The sequence below is a fragment of the Salmo trutta genome, chromosome 1, assembly GCF_901001165.1.
Source record: "Salmo trutta chromosome 1, fSalTru1.1, whole genome shotgun sequence".
Lineage (NCBI taxonomy): Eukaryota > Metazoa > Chordata > Actinopteri > Salmoniformes > Salmonidae > Salmo > Salmo trutta.
Window position 1 is genome coordinate 21223789 of NC_042957.1, and position 20907 is coordinate 21244695.

Consider the following 20907-nt stretch of genomic DNA (forward strand, 5'->3'; position numbering starts at 1 on the left):
AAGGGTTATTCTGAATTATAAAATGGGTTATTTGGATCCTGGATGCTGATTGGTTGATATGCGGGAGTTGTGGGACTCCTTCAAAGTACCATGACGTGTTAATGACGTAATTCCACGGTCCCGCAGCCCAGGCAGGAAATTCATAAACTCTCGGGGGGAAAAAAATCATCAACACATAATTTTTCAGTGCTACTATTTGATTTACAAAAGTTGGGGGTTGTATAAACCTACATGTCTGCCTTATGACCTGTGCAATAATGTGTCGTTTTACAAATGCGATCTCTCCAGTACCAGTAGCCTAGCTAGCCCAAGAATGAACGTGCGCAGTGCAGCCTATGTAGGCCTATTGGATATTTATTAAATCATTATTTATTGAAGTTCTTGTCTCTCATCATCATCATTGAATCTCTGCTAGCTAGCTAGCTAGCTAAATGCCTATGATTGTTTTAGCATAGCAACTTCAAATGAATAAAATGATTAATTGACGACTGGGACAAAACACTAGAAAATAACTAACGACCAGACCGCAACTTCAGCATGCAAAAACAAATTTGCTTGTTAAAATATTATTTGCTTAAAAAATGTCATTAGTATTTTTATAAATATGTTGGCAACCATTTTATAAAAGCAACAATGCCCTCAAACCCAGGAATTATCGTGTGTCACACAATAATTCCCGGATCCTCAGAAATGATTGCTTAAATGTTCAATGAAGATTTAACAGCTCCTTGTAATGTCATCAATTAGAATGTTCAATAATTGACGGCATATGTATGCAAATGTTGAAGGGGTTAGAAACTAGATGTTAGTTGTTGGTTGGCTACTTTTTTGTTTTGGGAGGTGGTTTCTGGAGTGGTTGTATGTTTTTAGGGTGTGGGGTTGAGTAGGGATTAGGTTTTTGTTTTGGGGCGCAGGGGGGGGAATTGGTGTTGCAGAGAGTGGTTTTATGTTTTGGGAGGAAACGTTGGAGTCCTGTTTTGTGGAACTTTTCCTGTCTGTGTTTCCTGTGTTTCTGAAGGGGGGATGCATATCGGGATGGACCAGGCCTAAAGGATCCGTGGGAATTTTCAGTTTAGTTAGGCCCTCTGTGCCCTTGTGTGCGTGCGTGCATATGTATGTTTTCACAGATGGAGCAGGGTTGATAAAGAGATAGGAGGAAAGTAATAGTTGCCTCGCTGTGTTTGTAGTCGAGAGGGCCATGATTACTGTACGTGTTCTAAAACGGCCAACTTACTGTAAGTGGGACTGACTGAAACACACCCATACTGCCTCTACTGTAAAACATACAAACACCATGCACACAAACATGCCTGTTCAATGTCAACCAAAGGTGGTCTCCTCTGATCCAGTGCAGGTCCTGCTGTGCTGTAGTTAGTGTTTTATGGAGGATGCTATGAGGTCATCTGGGCTGGTGTTATGGCCCTGGTGGGTTTGGTACTGCTGCAATGGGGTGGGTGGGTTCCTACTCTCTGGGGCTTTGTAAATTATGCTCTCCGCCTCGCAAATAAAACACACACACACACACACACACAGTCCTTTGGACAGCAATTTATCTAATTCACGATTCATTCAGAACTATCCGTAATCATGGTAAGTGTTTTAGAAACAAACTCAGCAAAAAAAGAAACGTCTTTCAAAGATCATTTGTAAAAATTCACAGATCTTCATTGTAAAGGGTTTGAACACTGTTTCCCATGCTTGTTCAATGAACCATAAACAATTAATGAACATGCACCTGTGGAACGGTCGTTAAGACACTAACAGCTTACAGACGGTAGACAATTAAGGTCACAGTTCTGAAAACTTAGGACACGAAAGAGACCTTTCTACTGACTCTGAAAAACACCAAAAGAAAGATGCCCAGGGTCCCTGCTCATCTGCATGAATGTGCCTTAGGCATGCTGCAAGGAGGCATGAGGACTGCAGATGTGGCCAGGGCAATAAATTGCAACGTCCGTACTGTGAGACGCCTAAGACAGCGCTACAGGGAGACAGGACGGACAGCTGATCGTCCTCGCAGTGGCAGACCACGTGTAACAACACCTGCACAGGATCGGTACATCCGAACATCACACCTGCGGGACAGGTACAGGATGGCAACAACAACTGCCCGAGTTACACCAGGAATGCACAATTCCTCCATCAGTGTTCAGACTGTCCGCAATAGGCTGAGAGAGGCTGGACTGAGGGCTTTTTGTAAGGCAGGTCCTTACCAGACATCACCGGCAACAACGTCGCCTATGGGCACAAACCCACCGTCGCTGGACCAGACATGACTGGCAATAAGTGCTCTTCGCTGACGAGTCGTGGTTTTGTCTCACCAGGAGTGATGGTCGGATTCGCGTTTATCGTTGAAGGAATGAGCGTTACACCTAGGCCTGCACTCTGGAGCGGGATCGATTTGGAGATGGAGGGTCCGTCATGGTCTGGGGCGGTGTGTCACAGCATCATCGGACTGAGCTTGTTGTCATTGCAGGCAATCTCAACGCTGCGCGTTTACAGGGAAGACATCCTCCTCCCTCATGTGGTACCCTTCCTGCAGGCTCATCCTGACATGGCTCTCCAGCATGACAATGCCACCAGACATACTGCTCGTTCTGTGCGTGATTTCCTGCAAGACAGGAATGTCAGTGTTCTGCCATTGCTAGCGAAGATTACGGATCTCAATCCCATTGAGCACGTCGGGGACCTGTTGGATCGGAGGGTGAGGGCTAGGGCCGTTCCCCCCCAGAAATGTCCGGGAACTTGCAGCTGCCTTGGTGGAAGACTGGGGTACCATCTCACAGCAAGACCTGGCAAATTTGGTGCAGTCCACGAGGAGGAGATGCACTGCCGTACTTAATGCAGCTGGTGGCCACACCAGATGCTGGCTGTTACTTTTGATTTTGACCCCCCTTTGTTCAGGGACACATTATTCCAATTCTGTCAGTCACATGTCTCTGGAACTTGTTCAGTTTATGTCTCAGTTGTTGAATCTTGTTACGTTCATACACACATCTACACATGTTAAGTTTGCTGAAAATAAATGCAGTTGACAGTGAGAGGACATTTTATTTTTTTGCTGAGTTTATTATTTTCTTATTTACAATAAAAGTGTCTCCAAAATGACACTCATTTCTGTTGGGCACACAATAATCTGAAACACAAGCAAAACAAACAGCAAATGCATCCAACAAGTTTGTAGAGTCATTGTATAATTTCAAATCCGAAGGGCTGGAGTTCTGAGCCAAAACAACAGAAAATGTGTCATTGTCCCAATCATTTTTTACTTTTCCCACATTTTTTTGTTACAAAGGGGGATTCAAATGGATGTAACTGTTAATTTTTTAAATTCTACAATCTATTCAAAATACTCTTACGTCAAGTGGAAGAAAAATTCTAACATTTGGGGGAGAGAAAAAAAACGATCTTGATTAGTTAAGTATTCAACCCCCTGAGTCAATACATGTTACAATTTGGCAGTGATTACATCTGTCAGTCTTTCTGGGTAAATCTCGATAAGAGCTATCCACAACTGGATTGTGCAACATCTGACCATTTTATTATTTCCAAAATTCTTCAAGCTCTTGTCACGTCCTGACCATAGAGTGCTCTTATTTACAATGGCAGAGTAGGTCAGGGTGTGACTGGGGGGGTTTATCTAGTTTATTTTTTGTGTTCTAGCAAATTTTTTTCTATGTTGGGGTTTTTGTATGATTCCCAATTAGAGGCAGCTAGTCAACATTGTCTCTTATTGGGGATCATATTTAAGTAGTTGTTTTTCCCACCTGTGTTTGTGGGAGATTATTTTTGAGTTGGTGCATGTTGCACCTCTGTCGTCACGGTTTGTGTTTTGTTTATTGTTTGTTTGTCTTGCAAAGTGTCACCTTCAAATAAAAGATGTGGAACGATACTCACGCTGCGCCTTGGTCCGTTCCTACACACAAGCGTGACAGCTCTTGTCAAATTGCTAGACAACCATTTTGAGGTCTTGCCATAGATTTTCAAACAGATTAAAGTCAAAACTGTAACTCGGCCACTCAGGAACATTCACTGTCTTTTTGGTTAGCAACTCCTGTGTAGATTTTGCCTTGTGTTTTAGGTTATTGTCCTGCTGGAAGGTGAATTAATCTCCCAGTGTCTGGTGGAAAGCAGCCTGAACCAGGTTTTCCTCTAGGATTTTGCTTGTGCTTAGCTAAATCCAGTTTGTTTTTTTATCCTGAAAAATTCCCCATTCCTTAACGAGAACAAGCATAACATAACATGATGCAGCCGCCACTATGCTTGAAAATATGGAGAATGGTACTCAGTAATGCTTAGGGCAAATCCAATCAACACTTTGTATTCAAGACAAAAAGTGAATTGCTTTGCCACATTTTTTGCAGCATTACTTTAGTGCCTTGTTGCAAGCAGGATGCATATTTTGGAATATTTTTATTCTGTACAGGCTTCCTCCTTTTCACTCTGTCAATTGTGTTAGTATTGTGGAGAATTGCAACGTTGTTGATCCAGCCTCCAGCCTCAGTTTTCTCCTATCACAGACATTGCACTCTGTAACTGTTTTAAAGTCACCATTGGCTTCATAGTGAAATCCCTGAGTGGCTTCCTTCCTCTCCGCCAACTGAGTTAGGAAGGACACCTGTATCTTTGTAGTGACTGGTTGTATTGATACACCATTCAAAGTGTAATTAATAACTTCACCATGCTCAGAGGGATATTCAATGTGTGCTTTTTAAAAATGTTTTACCCATCTACCAATAGGTGCCCTTCTTTGCGAGATGTTGGAAAACTTCCTTGGTCTTTGGTTAAATCTGTGTTTGAAATTCCGTGCTTGACTGAGAGACCTTACAGATAATTGTATGTGTGGGGTACAGAGATGAGGTTATTTAAAAATCATGTTAAACACTTGTATTGTACACAGTGAGTCCATGCAACGTATGTGACTTGTTAAGCAATTTTTTGTCCTGAACTTATTTAGACTTGCCATAACAAAGGGGTTATTGACTCATGACATTTAAGCTTTTCATTTTTTTATAAAATAATTGACAAGAAATCTCAATTTCATCTCAATTTCATCCATTTTAAATTCAGGCTGTAACATAAAAAAATGTGGAGAAAGTAAAGAAATGTGAATACTTTCTGAAGGCACTGTAGATACAGACACATTCTAGGAATGATTTCTTCAGCTTGGCACTGCTAATTATGGCCTGTTAAGGACAGTTCAGAGTTGTTTACACAGATGTGACCGCAAATGATGAAAGTGTAATGCTCCATCCACAACACACACACATACCCCCCCCTCCCCATCATGGACATTCCGATGATGTCAGACCTTGTATTCCTCTGCTATGGTTTTCTCTCAAAGCTGTCTCCTCTCATCCTCCACTTGTTCCTCACAGAGTTCAAAACAGTGACAGTAGAGTAATAGGTACTGTATGTAGGATTGGTACAGGCATCTGGGTTTACAGTCTACATGAGTGGATCATGATTAAATGGACCAATCAGTCTTAGTTTTGACACCTGATTGACCCCAGGCTAACCTTTTTCCCTTTTGTGTGTGATGCTGATGGTGTATTGGAGAGAGAGGTGTGAAAAGGGGAAAGGATGAAACGATCTCCTCCTTCCTGTTTTTATCTCCATCCCTTCCCCCTGGGTGTGTTTAATCTGCTCTTCCTCTTTTATTTTCCACCGACTGGAGAACTGACACAATTGCCTTTTTTTATTTGATTTATTTCCCGTTTCATTTGTGAGAGCTGGTGGTTTTATTTCCTGAATGTCTTTCCGGGGGGGAATGACACAACATCCAATCAGAGTTCAGGGGTTGTCATCACACACAGCGATTCACCTTTTATGTGACGTATGCTAGCTTTCCTACAGGGTCAGAGAAAGAGCACACAATGGAAAGGGTGGTAACAGCAACAGGATACCTATTCAAATGGGCATTTTTCATCTGCTGATTTATCTCTCTAGTTGCTCTTTTTCTCAATACAATCTCACACACACACACATTCATTCTCTCCTACTGTGCTCTTTTCTATTTTCTCTCTCCGATTGTAAGTAGATGCTTTATAAAGCATGTGTAAGAGGCTGATTAAACAAGTGATTTAGCGCTCTGTGGGATTGGAGGTATTTGTCTCTGCCCTGTCACATGACAAAACAATGGCTAAAGTGTTTTCACTCACCTCCCAGTTTTCTCCCTCCAAGCTTTTCCCCTCTCCCAGTATTTCGACTGAGGTGTTAGCAATTTTCTTCCTCAAAAGTTGTAGTTGACCTTGTATATTGTTATAGAAATAGTCCAATGGCTGAAGGGGGTTGTCCTGTGTATTAACACTGGCACTTTGCACAACTAGTGCCTACCAGCTCTTAACCTGCAGCTGCTGTGTAGACAAATAATGTTTAGACAAATATGCAGTCCTGAAACTCAATGATGTAGTTGTAGAATGCAAATTAATGTAGAGGTACAGCTTACATGTTTGTTTGTGCTGGGTTTGCTAGTAAGTCACTTTGGGTAATAAAAAATAAAATAAAAATGGTGTGCCCTTCCGTTCTAGGGTTCTCCAGTGTTTGTCCACGCGGGGCCATTTGCCAATATCGCCCATGGCAACTCCTCGGTGCTGGCAGACAAGCTTGCATTGAAGCTGGTCGGAGAGGACGGATTTGTAGGTAAGTGTCCTCAGTGCACACTCTTAGAATTAAAGGAGCCTCGAGGAACCTTTTGTGGCTAAAAATGATTGCCACTGTGGGGGAACCCTTTCAGTTCATTTGTGAAGGTTCAAACGGATACCTTTTTGTGAGGGCAGGGGTTAAATGTTGAACCTTTTTCAATAATATAAATGTAAGTGACACATTTACTTTAATAATAATAATAAATCATATTATATTAGTGTTTCAAAATTATACTGTAACAAAATGGTGACTATTGTAACAATGGAATGCTACAGTTGAAGTCGGAAGTTTACGTACACCTTAGCCAAATATATTTAAACTCAGTTTTTCACAATTCCTGACATTTAATCCAAGTAAAAATTCCCTGTCTTAGGTCAGTAAGATTCACCACTTTGTTTTAAGAATGTGAAATGTCAGAATAATAGTAGAGAGAGGGATTTTATTTCAGCTTTTATTTCTTTCATCACATTCCCAGTGGGTCAGAAGTTAACGTACACTCAATTAGTATTTGGTAGCATTGCCTTTAAATTGTATAACTTGGGTCAAGCGTTTCGGGTAGCCTTCCACAAGCTTCCCACAATAAGTTGGGTGAATTTTGGTCCGTTCCTCCTGACAGAGCTGGTGTAACTGAGTCAGGTTTGTAGGCCTTCTTGCTCACACACATTGTCCATTTGGAAGACCCATTTGCGACCAAGCTTTAACTTCCTGACTGATGTCTTGAGATGTTGCTTCAATATATCCACATAATTTTCCTGCCTCATGATGCCATCTATTTTGTGAAGTGCACCAGTCCCTCCTGCAGCAAAGCACCCCCACAACATGATGCTGCCACCCCTGTGCTTCACGGTTAGGATGGTGTTCTTCAGCTTGCAAGCATCCACCTCATCAGACCAGAGGACATTTCTCCGAAAAGTACCCATGTGTAGTTGCAAACCGTAGTCTGGCTTTTTTATGGCTGTTTTGGAGCAGTGGCTTCCTTGCTGAGCGGCCTTTCAGCTTATGTTGATATAGGACTCGTTTTACTGTGGATATAGATACTTTTGTACCTGTTTCCTCCAGCATCTTCACAAGGTCCTTTGCTGTTGTTCTGGGATTGATTTGCACTTTTCGCACCAAAGTACGTTCATCTCTAGGAGACAGAATGCGTCTCCTTCCTGAGCGGTATGACGGCTGCGTGGTCCCATGGTGTTTATACTTGCGTACTGTTGTTTGTACAGATGACCGTGGTACCTTCAGGCGTTTGGAAATTGCTCCCAAGGATGAACCAGACTTGTGGAGGTCTACAATTTTTTTTTCTGAGGTCTTGGCTGATTTCTTTTGATTTTCCCATGATGTCAAGCAAAGAGGCACTGAGTTTGAAGGTAGACCTTGAGATACATCCACAGGTACACCTCCAATTGACTCAAATTATGTCAATTAGCCTATCAGAAGCTTCTAATACCATGACATAATTTTCTGGAATTTTCCAAGCTGTTTACATACACTAAGTTGATTGTGCCTTTAAACTTCTGACCCACTGGAATTGTCATACAGTGAATGATAAGTGAAATAATCTGTCTGTAAGCAATTGTTGGAAAAATGTATTGTGTCATGCACAAAGTAGATGTCCTAACCGACTTGCCAAAACTATAGTTTGTTAACAAGTAACTTGTGGAGTGGTTGAAAAACTAGTTTTATTGACACCAACCTAAGTGTATGTAAACTTCCGACTTCAACTGTACTTGGCTCTTTAGTATCACATGCACTTATGTCCGCCTTTAACAAGGCGGCAGAACTAGCCGTGTACAGGCGTAACCAATATTGACTAGAACCTGACCGCTATGTTATTTTTGGGTCCAATATGATATTGATTTTAGGGAGGCAAAAGTCACAGATTACCGATATATCTGCCGATGTTGTGTTTTAGAGGTGGAATGAAAAACTGACCTTTTTGTACACACATTGTGCTGTAAAGGATTAACAGGTACTCTAAATGATGATTTCTTAACAAATTATAAAATGTACATTATTTAAGAACATTTTATTTGTGGTTTACAGGATATCTACCAAAAAGCAACTACAATGGGTGAACAAAACATTATGAACACCTGCTCTTTCCATGACATAGATTGACCAGGTGAACGCTATGATCCCTTATTGATGTCACTTTTTAAATGCACTTCAGTCAGTGTAGATGAAGGGGAGGAGACAAGATAAAGAAGGATTTTCAAGTCTTGCGACAATTGAGACATGGATTGTGTGTGTGTGTGTGTGTGTGCGCGCTTGCGCCATTCAGAGGGTGAATGGGCAGGACAAAAGATTGAAGTGCCTTTGAACGGGGAATGGTAGTTGGCGCCAGGCACACCGATTTGTGTCAAGAACTGCAAATGCTGCTGGCTTTTTCACGCTCAATAGTGTCCCGTGTGTAGTCAGAATGGTCCACCACCCAAAGGACATCCAGCCAATTTGACACAACTGTAAAGGCCATGCCCAACGAATTGAGGCTGTTCTGAGGGCAAAGGGGAGTGCAACGCAACATCAGGAAGGCGTTCCTAATGTGTTGTACACTCAGTGTATATCTTCTAAATAAGACAGTAAATACAAAACTTGTTTAGTTTACCTTCTTAGGTATGACTTAAAATGTGTCTATCAATGGAAGTGGATAAGAAGTATTTGTTCTAAACCAACACAAGGGGTGGCTGGCTGAATGAATTCAACTTTGTCTCAAGTAAATCGGAAACTGCACTGTTCACAAATAAGCATTGAAATGCAGTAACATGTCGTTTGTCATGCCACCACTGTGTCAGCGTTAGCATTTGTCCTGAGTAAATTTACACACAGTGTTTACAACAGTCAAAGGGGTGTGCATACTTTCTGAAAGTACTGTATGTACATTACTCTGCTATTCAATACAAAATTGTATTAGCTATACATTCCAACTGCAAATGGCATGCACTGATGACTGAAAACGTTTATGCAGACATGCTTGCCTCACTGGTTTTAGTCACATGTTCTAATTTAGCTAGCTAGCTAACATTAGCTACTTATCTCATGAATGCAATCACATGGCCTGAGTGATACAGTGCCTTGCTAAAGTATTCATCCCCCTTGGCGTTTTTCCTATTTTGTTGCATTACAACCTGTAATTTAAATAGATTTTTATTTGGATTTCATGTAATGGACATACACAAAATAGTCCAAATATGTGAAGTGAAATGAAAAAAGTAACTTGTTTAAAAAAATGGTGCGTGCATATGTATCCACCCCCTTTGCTATGAAGGCCCTAAATAAGATCTGGGGCAACCAATTACCTTTTAGAAGTCACATAATTAGTAAGATTGCACACAGGTGGACTTTAAGTGTCACATGATCTTAGTGTATATACACCTGTTCTGAAAGGCCCCAGAGTCTGCAACACCACTAAGCAAGGGACACCACCAAGCAAGCGGCACCATGAAGACCAAGGAGCTCCCCAAACAGGTCAGGGACAAAGTTATGGAGAAGTACAGATCAGGGTTGGGTTATAAATAAATATCCGAAACTTTGAACCATCCCACGGAACACCGTTAAATCCGTTATTAAAAAATGGAAAGAATATGGCACCACAACAACCCTGCCAAAACTCACGGACCAGGCAAGGAGGGCATTAATCAGAGAGGCAACAAAGAGACCAAAGATAACCCTGAAGGAGCTGCAAAGCTCCACAGTGGAAATTGGAGTATCTGTCCATAGGACCACTTTAAGCCGTGCACTCCACAGAGCTGGGTTTCATGGAGGAGTGGTCAGAAAAAAGACATTGCTTAAAGAAAGAATTGGTGAAACACGTTATGTGTTCACCAAAAGGCATGTAGGAGACTCCCCAAACATATGGAAGAAGGTACTCTGGTCAGATGTGGTTGAAATTGAGCTTTTTGGCCATCAAGGAAAACGCTATGTCTGGGGCAAACCCAACACCTCTCATCACCCCGAGAACATCATCCCCATAGTGAAGCATGGTGGTGGCAGCATCATGTGGTGGATGTTTTTCATCGGCAGGGAATGGGAAACTGGTCAGGATTGAAGGAATGATGGATGGCGCTAAATACAGGGATGTTCTTGAGGGAAACCTGTTTGTCTTCCAGAGATTTGAGACTGGGATGGAGGTTCACCTTCCAGCAGGACAATGACCCTAAGCATACTGCTGAAGCAACACTCGAGTGGTTTAAGGAGAAACATTTAAATGTCTTGGAATGGCCTAGTCAAAGCCCGGACCTCAATCCAATTGAGAATCTGTGGTATGACTTCTGCTGGTGTACAGATTGCTGTACACCAGCAGAACCCATCCAACTTGAAGGAGCTGGAGCAGTTTTGCCTTGAAGAATGGGCAAAACCCCAGTGGCTAGATGTGCCAAGCTTATAGAGACATACCCCAAGAGACTTGCAGCTGTAATTGCTGCAAAAGGTGGCTCTACAAAATATTGACTTTGGGGGGGGTTGAATAGTTACGCACGCTCAAGTTTTTCAAAAAAATGTTTTGTCTTATTTCTTGTTTGTATCTTCAAAGTGGTTGGCATGTTGTGTAAATCAAATGATAGAAACCCCCCAAAAAATCTATTTTAATTCCAGGTTGTAAGGCAACAAAATAGGAAAAATGCCACGGTGGTGAATACTTTCGCAAGCCACTGTAGATATGTAACCAACTGACTTGTTTTTTTCAGATTGTTTGTTTATTTTGAAAAATTAACTAAATAAGCCCACTCGCTAACATAATAGGTCAAGACAGTAACGGTGTTATTTTTGTATCAAGGATGAGTGTTCACTTTGGCGTCGTCCCAGTGTTAGCTCAATCTCTGTTCCTTATGTACTAACTACCCTGCTGGCTAGCAAACCAGCTAACGTTAACTAAGTGAGAATGTGATGACAGTGATGCTTGCTTGGTGAATTGTACTTTTGTACTTATATTATATTGACTCTGCAACTGAACACATGAACCGCAATGACAATTACTCTCATGGGTGGCCAAAAATAACTTTTTGAAAGCCACGCCCCAAATAAGCCACAAATCTTCTGATCAGCTGCCACCGCTAGAAGATATAGCTACAATATATACACTTTCTCCAGGACGCCTTTGCTACATTGAAGGATGAAAGGTTCTTCCCAGTACCCCTCAACTAACAAAAGGTGCAAATATGAACCCATTGACTACCAATGGTTCCCTGAGGAACTCCAGGGTTCCCCTTAATTCTAAGAGTGCGATGTGCGAGTAACAGACACAGTAACTAAAAAATTGACGGCCAGCTCTTTTTCAACTGTACATTCTGGGCGGAAGCGCACACGCACACTTTGATGAGGAATTCAAACCCCGGGTTTCCTGGGAAGGGTTGGCTCAAACCATAAGTTACAACTCCAGGGTTGAACTTTAGCTCAGTTCTTGGCTTCCAGTACCTTTGGCCTACTTACTCCTGAGTCCTGGTCCTGGCTCAAGCCTCTGGCCCTGGTACGTCAGGGTTGCTGCTTGGAGGAGTCCTGCCCTGGTCCTGGCTCAAGCCTCTGGCCTTGGTCCTGCCTCTAGCCTCTGGCCCTGGTACCTTAGGGTTGCTGCTTGGAGGAGTCCACGCTGCAGACTAGGGTTCTGAAGCTTTCTTGGAACTGTGGAAAAGTTCCGTTAGAGGAGGAAGCAGATTTGTAATCGTAAGAGCCTGTGGAATGCTTTGGAGTAAATCAGCCTAATCCATCAATGTCAAAGCATACCTGACTCTTTCCATATTTCTCTATCCATCCTCCCCTCCCTGTCTTACTCTCCTTCTCTCATCTCCTCTCGCTCTCTTTATCTCCATTCTCAGTCTCTCTGTGAAAGAATAATGGGAATGTGTGTGTTTTTGCCTGTGGACACAGTGTGGTAGTGAACTGTCTTTAAGGGCATGCCCGGTGTGTTTAGCTCTAGCTAAACCCACAGAACTACTACTTACCACCTAGTTACAGTGTTTGTGTGTGGCCACCTTCATGCCCAGGTAGTTACTGTCACTCTACTGACCTGAAGGAATGCATAGGCAATACGCTCCCAGTGTAGAGTTTCACAACACAGTCAGGAGGAGAGAAGTGTGGAAGGGGCCATCTCATCCCTTCCTCTTTTTCCTTCCTCGCTCTCTCTTTACCTCTATCTCTCCTGTGTTCGTAGTCCCTCTCCTGCTCCCTGTGTTCGTAGTCCCTCTCCTGCTCCCTGTGTTCAGTAGTCCCTCTCCTGCTCCCTGTGTTCAGTAGTCCCTCTCCTGCTCCCTGTGTTCGTAGTCCCTCTCCTGCTCCCTGTGTTCAGTAGTCCCTCTCCTGCTCCCTGTGTTCAGTAGTCCCTCTCCTGCTCCCTGTGTTCAGTAGTCCCTCTCCTGCGCCCTGTGTTCGTAGTCCCTCTCCTGCTCCCTGTGTTCAGTAGTCCCTCTCCTGCTCCCTGTGTTCGTAGTCCCTCTCCTGCTCCCTGTGTTCGTAGTCCCTCTCCTGCTCCCTGTGTTCGTAGTCCCTCTCCTGCTCCCTGTGTTCAGTAGTCCCTCTCCTGCTCCCTGTGTTCAGTAGTCCCTCTCCTGCTCCCTGTGTTCGTAGTCCCTCTCCTGCTCCCTGTGTTCAGTAGTCCCTCTCCTGCTCCCTGTGTTCAGTAGTCCCTCTCCTGCTCCCTGTGTTCAGTAGTCCCTCTCCTGCTCCCTGTGTTCGTAGTCCCTCTCCTGCTCCCTGTGTTCAGTAGTCCCTCTCCTGCTCCCTGTGTTCAGTAGTCCCTCTCCTGCTCCCTGTGCTCAGTAGTCCCTCTCCTGCTCCCTGTGTTCAGTAGTCCCTCTCCTGCTCCCTGTGTTCGTAGTCCCTCTCCTGCTCCCTGTGTTCAGTAGTCCCTCTCCTGCTCCCTGTGTTCAGTAGTCCCTCTCCTGCTCCCTGTGTTCAGTAGTCCCTCTCCTGCTCCCTGTGTTCAGTAGTCCCTCTCCTGCTCCCTGTGTTCAGTAGTCCCTCTCCTGCTCCCTGTGTTCAGTAGTCCCTCTCCTGCTCCCTGTGTTCAGTAGTCCCTCTCCTGCTCCCTGTGTTCAGTAGTCCCTCTCCTGCTCCCTGTGTTCAGTAGTCCCTCTCCTGCTCCCTGTGTTCAGTAGTCCCTCTCCTGCTCCCTGTGTTCAGTAGTCCCTCTCCTGCTCCCTGTGTTCAGTAGTCCCTCTCCTGCTCCCTGTGTTCAGTAGTCCCTCTCCTGCTCCCTGTGTTCAGTAGTCCCTCTCCTGCTCCCTGTGTTCAGTAGTCCCTCTCCTGCTCCCTGTGTTCAGTAGTCCCTCTCCTGCTCCCTGTGTTCAGTAGTCCCTCTCCTGCTCCCTGTGTTCAGTAGTCCCTCTCCTGCTCCCTGTGTTCGTAGTCCCTGTCCTGCTCCCTGTGTTCAGTAGTCCCTCTCCTGCTCCCTGTGTTCAGTAGTCCCTCTCCTGCTCCCTGTGTTCAGTAGTCCCTCTCCTGCTCCCTGTGTTCAGTAGTCCCTCTCCTGCTCCCTGTGTTCAGTAGTCCCTCTCCTGCTCCCTGTGTTCAGTAGTCCCTCTCCTGCTCCCTGTGTTCAGTAGTCCCTCTCCTGCTCCCTGTGTTCAGTAGTCCCTCTCCTGCTCCCTGTGTTCAGTAGTCCCTCTCCTGCTCCCTGTGTTCAGTAGTCCCTCTCCTGCTCCCTGTGTTCAGTAGTCCCTCTCCTGCTCCCTGTGTTCAGTAGTCCCTCTCCTGCTCCCTGTGTTCGTAGTCCCTCTCCTGCTCCCTGTGTTCAGTAGTCCCTCTCCTGCTCCCTGTGTTCGTAGTCCCTCTCCTGCTCCCTGTGTTCAGTAGTCCCTCTCCTGCTCCCTGTGTTCAGTAGTCCCTCTCCTGCTCCCTGTGTTCGTAGTCCCTCTCCTGCTCCCTGTGTTCGTAGTCCCTCTCCTGCTCCCTGTGTTCAGTAGTCCCTCTCCTGCTCCCTGTGTTCAGTAGTCCCTCTCCTGCTCCCTTCACTCTCCCTCTCTGCTGTCTCTGTTTGTTACAGGACTCTCAGGTATGTTAGGAACTTACCCTCCCCTCTGAGGCTCCTCAGACAGCTGTGATGCCCCCTCCCCCTTTCTCTCCTCCCCTCTTCCTCTACTCTGCTTCCCCTCCCCTACCTGCCTCCCCTCCCTCTTGCCAAGAACAAAACACCAGAATCATGTGGCTATTACTTATTGCAGTAAGTTGAAGATGCAAATGTAGTACTATCCTTCTTACATGCTTTAGTTGTGGTAGTTTTCAAGTCAGTTTCAGCCTTCAGTCTTGCACTGACTGTAGTTTAGATAAGAGAGAGATCGAATGCACCCTGAGTGGAGGCTAGTCCCAGACAGACTCCCATTTTGAAATGCATTCCACATGTCAGATTCCTGCTATTCCTGCATCCTTAGTGGTCTGGTCTGGTATGGAGGAGAGGGCACTCAAATAACCTCTAACAACAGGGACACTGGGTTTCCCCCTTTGTACAAAACACACAGATGAAGGAATGTGGATCCATTTGAATAACTAGACACAACCAAACTTGTTGAAATGTTGAGCTGAACACAAATTTGACAACTTTTGCGCAGACCTCCCAATGACATTAATGCATAGGCTAATTCAGGTGAATAACACACATTTAGTTTCTAAAGTCAGGATTGGAACCTGAGAGAATAATGTAAAGAATGGAATAAAACTTGTTAGGAATAGGTATTATCAGTGATCGTATCTAAAATCTGCATTTTCATTCATATTGGGGGAAAAATAGGAGTGTTTTTTTGGGGGGGGGGTGGAGAAACTAGCGCTGACCTGGCTTACTTTTCAGGCCTGTGTGTGTGTGTGTGTGTGTGTGTGTGTGTGTGTGTGTGTGTGTGTGTGTGTGTGTGTGTGTGTGTGTGTGTGCGCGAGTAACCCTGAGCAAGCCTCACTACTCCCCTGCTCTGTCCCCTGTAGCCCCACAGCTTTTCACAACAATCCTCACTAGTTTGAGGTCACCACACAGACCAGGAAACTCACAGGGGCTTCCTTTAGACATCCTCTGGGTTACCGTGTTGTTGTTTCTGTCTCTCTCTCATACTCGGCGGTGACTGTGTGTGTGGTTGTGTCATTGGACAATCACAATTTGTGAAAGGATCATCATTAATCCACTACCCAGGTTTCAAAATGAGACCAAAATAAGCTTTTTCTCTGGTGATCAATTCAGCTTAGCTCTAGTCATTGCCAGGACTTGACAGTAATACCATGTTGTCACAGCCAGGATAAACACAAACACAAATTCCTACCCCTGTAGAAATGCAAGAAAACAGTCTGCTCTCTGTAGTTCATCAAACATCTTGCTAAATCCTTTGGTTGAGATCTGGACATGCGTTGTTGATTTTAACAAATGGAAAGGCCACCAGTTGAAATGCAGAATGTGTTTTTCAGGTCCCAAAAACCACAGCATCTCTGCAGGATGGCTTAATGACATTGAGGTTAAGCAGACTCTCTCCCTCTCCCCCTCTCTCTCTCAATCCCTCTTTCCCTCTCTGTCCAGCTCTCTCTGTCCCTCTCTCTGTCTCTCTCTCTCAATCCCTCTTTCCCTCTCTGTCCAGCTCTCTCTGTCCCTCTCTCTGTCTCTCTCTCTCCGTTGATTAGCCCGTATAACAGTGTAGCCATGATGTAATACACACCTTTCATTTTCTCATGGAAACTCACCCCCTTTCCAGAAAATAGTCACCACAACCGAGGGATTGTATTTTATCGTTTGTCAGTCTGTAACATTTTGGGTCCGAGGACGCCTCTTCCTAACCACACTCTCAATACACTAATCTCTTCTGTGGTCAAATAGCTTAAAACACTGTTTCAATCTCTGTTTCTGTTCATTTTCCCATATGCATTTCCAGATGAGTAGAGTTTTATGGATAAACACATTTTCATCACTCGTTAAACTCAGTTTATATTGTGGACTGTGAAATTCTGGGCCTGACTTTTTGGAGTGCTCTGAATAGCTAGAAGGAACAGTATGGTGGCGTGTGTCCGTGGTCAGTTAGACATCATGTCAGACGTTAAATGGAGAATCTACACGCTTGACTTCTAAAACACACTCAATTGCCGGTGATTCCCTTAATTACTGTAGGTCAGTTTCATCCCTATTTATTAAATCCCTTTAATCGACATCCCTTTATTTGGGATAATCCAGGATTTAACTGGCCTAGGGTTTTCTAGAGTTCAACACACACATGCATGCACTCACATGACAAACACACACACACCTCTGTCAGGAATGCCATCTTTCACCAGTGGAAACAGTAACTTCCCCCCGACCGCCTAGGGAAGTGGCACAGGAAGCCCACTGAGAAGGGGTGTAGTCTGGGAGGAGCTGGCTGTGTCATGGCCTGGAGCCTGGAGGAGCCCTGGTGGGGGGCCACAGCCTACTGGGGCAGGGCCAGTGGACCAGGGGTCCCTACTGGAAACATCCAGGAGTGAGATTCCTGTGTAAACAACAGGAAGCGGTCACAAGGCTGGTTGTCTATGTTGTCATTAGCCCTGTGCTATCTCTTTGCTGACAGTTTCAGTGTGATGAAATGTAAACCTTTAGCCCTAACAGTGTTAGTGGTGTTAGCTGTCATCAAATGTTGTTGGTCACATACACATATTTACAGATATAATTGTGGGTGTAGCAAAATGCTTCTGTTCCTAGCTCCAACAGTGCAGTAATATCTAACAATTCACAACAATACACACATCTAAAAGTAAAATAATTTAATTAAGAAATATATACATTTTAGGACGAGCAATGTCGGAGTGGCATTGACTAAAATAAAGTGCAGTATATACATATGAAATGAGTAAAGCAGTATGTAAACATTATTAAAGTGACCAGTAATTCCATGTCTATGTACAGCCTCTAAGGTGCAGGGTTGAGTAACCGTGTGGTAGCCGGTAGCCGGCTACTAACAGTGACTAAGTTCAGGGCAGGGCACTGGGTGGAGGCCGGCTACTAACAGTGACTATGTTCAGGGCAGGGTACTGGGTAGAGGCCGGCTACTAACAGTGACTAAGTTCAGGGCAGGGTACTGGGTGGAGGCCTGCTACTAACAGTGACTAAGTTCAGGGCAGGGTACTGGGTGGAGGCCTGCTACTAACAGTGACTAAGTTCAGGGCAGGGTACTGGGTGGAGGCCGGCTACTAACAGTGACTAAGTTCAGGGCAGGGTACTGGGTGGAGGCCTGCTACTAACAGTGATTAAGTTCAGGGCAGGGTACTGGGTGGAGGCCGGCTACTAACAGTGACTAAGTTCAGGGCAGGGTACTGGGTGGAGGCCGGCTGGTAACAGTGACTAAGGGCAGGGCAGGGTACTGGGTGGAGGCCGGCTACTAACAGTGAATAAGGGCAGGGTACTGGGTGGAGGCCGGCTACTAACAGTGACTAAGGGCAGGGTACTGGGTGGAGGCCGGCTACTAACAGTGACTAAGTTCAGGGCAGGGTACTGGGTGGAGGCCAGCTAGTGATGGCTATTTAACAGTCTGATGGCCTTGAGATAGAAGCTGTTTTTCAGTCTCTTGGTCCCAGCTTTGATGCGCCTGTACTGCCCTCGCCTTCTGGATGATAGGGGGTGAACAGGCCTTGGCTGGGGTGGTTGTTGTCCTTGATGATATTTTTTGGCCTTCCTGTGACATTGGGTGCTGTAGGTGTCCTGGAGGGCAGACAGTGTGCGCCCAGTGACGCGTTGGGCAGACCGTACCACCCTCTGGAGAGCCCTGCAATCACAGGGGTTGCAGTTCCTGTACCAGGTGGTGATGCAGCCCGACAGGATGCTCTCAATTGTGCATCTGTAAACATTTGTGAGGGTCTTAGGGGCCAAGCTGAATTTCTTCAGCCTCCTGAGGTTGAAGAGGTGCTGTTGCGCCTTCCTCACCACACTGTCTGTGTGGGTGGACCATTTCAGACTTTCAGCAATGTGTACGCTGAGAAACTTCACGCTTTTCACCTTCTCCACTGCGATCCCGTCGATGTGGATAAGGGTGTGCTCCCTCTGCTGTTTCCTGAAGTCAACGATCAGCTTTGTTGACGTTAAGGGAGAGGTTATTTTCCTAGCACCACTCCATCAGGACCCTCACCTTCTCCCTGTAGGCTGTATCGTCATTGTTGGTAATCAGGCCTACTGTTATGACATCTGCAAACTTGATGATTGATTTGGAGGTGTGCGTGGCCACGCAGTCATGGGTGTGCAGGGAGTACAGGAGGGGGCTGAGCACGCACCCTTGTGGGGCCCCTGTGTTGAGGATCAGGGAAGTGGAGGTGGTGTTTCCTATGGTGTTGAAGGCTGAGCTATGGTCAATGAACAGCATTCTTGCACAGGTATTCCTCTTGTCCAGATGAGAGAGGGCCGTGTGCAGTGCGATGGCGATTGCATCGTCTGTGGATCTATTGGGGCGGTAAGCAAATTGAAATGGGTCTAGGGTGTCCGTTAAGCTAGAGATGATATGATCCTTAACTAGCTTCTCAAAGCACTTCATGATGACAGCAGTGAGTGCTACGGGGCGATAGTCATTTAGTTCAGTTACCTTTGCTTTCATGGGTACAGGAACAATGGTGGGCATCTTGAAGCAAGTGGGGACAGCAGACTGGGATAGGGAGAGCTTGAATATGTTCATAAACACTCCAGCCAGCTGGTCTGCGCATGCTCTGAGGATGCGGCTAGGGACGCAGTCTGGGCCGGCAGTCTTGCGAGGGTTAACACGCTAAAATGTCTTACTCACATCGGCCACGGAGAACAAGAGCCCACAGTCCTTGGGAGCGAGCCACGTCGGTGGCACTGTATTGTTGTCAAAGCGGGCGAAGAAGGTGTTTAGCTTGTCTGGGAGCAAGACGTCAGTGTCCGCGATGTGGCTGGTTTTCCCTTTTGTAATCCGTGATTGTCTGTAGACCCTGCCACATACGTCTCGTGTCTGAGCCGTTGAATTGTGACTCCACTTTGTCTCTGTGCTGACATTTTGCCTGTTTTATTGCCTTAGAGGGAATAATTACACTGTTTGTATTTTACCATATTCCCAGTCACCTTGCCATGGTTAAATACGGCGGTTTGAGCTTTCAGTTTTGTGCAAATCCTGCCATCTATCCACGGTTTCTGGTTTGGGTAGGTTTTAATAGTCACCGTGGGAACAACATCCCCTATACACTTCCTGATTAACTCAGTCACCATGTCCATATATGTTATTCTCAGAGGCTACCCGTAACATATCTCAGTCAGCATGATCAAAACAATTTTGAAGCATGGATTCCGATTGGTCAGACCAGCATTGAATAGGCCTTGTAGGCATCCCGGAAAGGGAGTAGCAGTGGTCTAGTGTTTTCCCAGCGCGAGTACCACAGTCAATGTGTTGATAGAACTTCGGTAGCATTTTCCTTAAAAAAATTGTTTTAAATCCCCAGCTACAATAAATGCGGCCTCAGGATGGGTGGTTTCCAGCTTGCATAAAGTCCAGTGTAGTTCTTTGAGGGCCGTCATAGTATCAGCTTGAGGGGGAATATACACGACTGTGACTATAACCGAAGAGAATTCTCTTGGGAGGTAAAATGGTCGGCGCTTGATTGTGAGGTATTTTAGGTCTGGTGAACAGAAAGACTTGAGTTTCTGTACATTATCACAATCACACCGTGAGTAGTTAATCATCACACATACACCACCACCTTTCTTCCACCTGAGAGTTCTTTATTCCTGTCGGCGCGATGTACTGAGAACCCAGCTGGCTGTATGGACGGGGACAGTATATCCGAAGAGAGCCATGATTTCGTGAAACAGAGTATGTTACAGTCCCTGATGTCTCTCTGGAAGGAGATCATTGCCCTGAGCTCGTCTACTTTATTGTGCAGAGACTGAACATTAGCGAGTTATATACTCGGAAGCGGTGAATGGTGTGCACGTCTCCTGAGTCCGAGTAGAAATCCACTCCGAATCTTGGAGCAGCCTCTGGGATAAGTTCAATTGCCCTGGGGGTACAAACAAAGGATATATTTCAATGACCTGGGGGGTACGAACAAGGATCCAATTCAGGAAAGTTGTAATGCTGGTGAGTTACCGCCGCTCTGATATCCAAGGTTATTTCCAGGAGTATGTAGTAACAAAAAAAAACGTTCTGGGCTAATAATGTAAGAAATAACACACAAAAAAACAAAATACTGAAAAGTTGCTTAGGAGCTTGAAGTAGAGCTGCCATGTCTGTCGGCGCCGTCTTGAGCCATCTTCAGCATAGCTGTGCCATCTGGTGATGAATATCTGTGGTTGCCGCTGTCTCCCTGTGACTCATACAATGGTGGCCCTCCAGGAAGCTGTATCTTAAC

General features: G+C 45.1%; 1 protein-coding gene across 2 annotated transcripts in view; it reads left to right on the forward strand.

Moving 5' to 3' along the window:
• mthfd1l (methylenetetrahydrofolate dehydrogenase (NADP+ dependent) 1 like) overlaps nucleotides 1-20907 on the forward strand; it is an 82428-nt gene that overhangs the window by 36225 nt on the left and 25296 nt on the right. For both annotated transcript variants that reach the window (XM_029742895.1, XM_029742814.1), the window contains exon 19: nucleotides 6531-6642. In XM_029742895.1, coding sequence (XP_029598755.1) covers nucleotides 6531-6642 — 112 coding nt within the window. The remainder of the gene's footprint in view (nucleotides 1-6530; nucleotides 6643-20907) is intronic.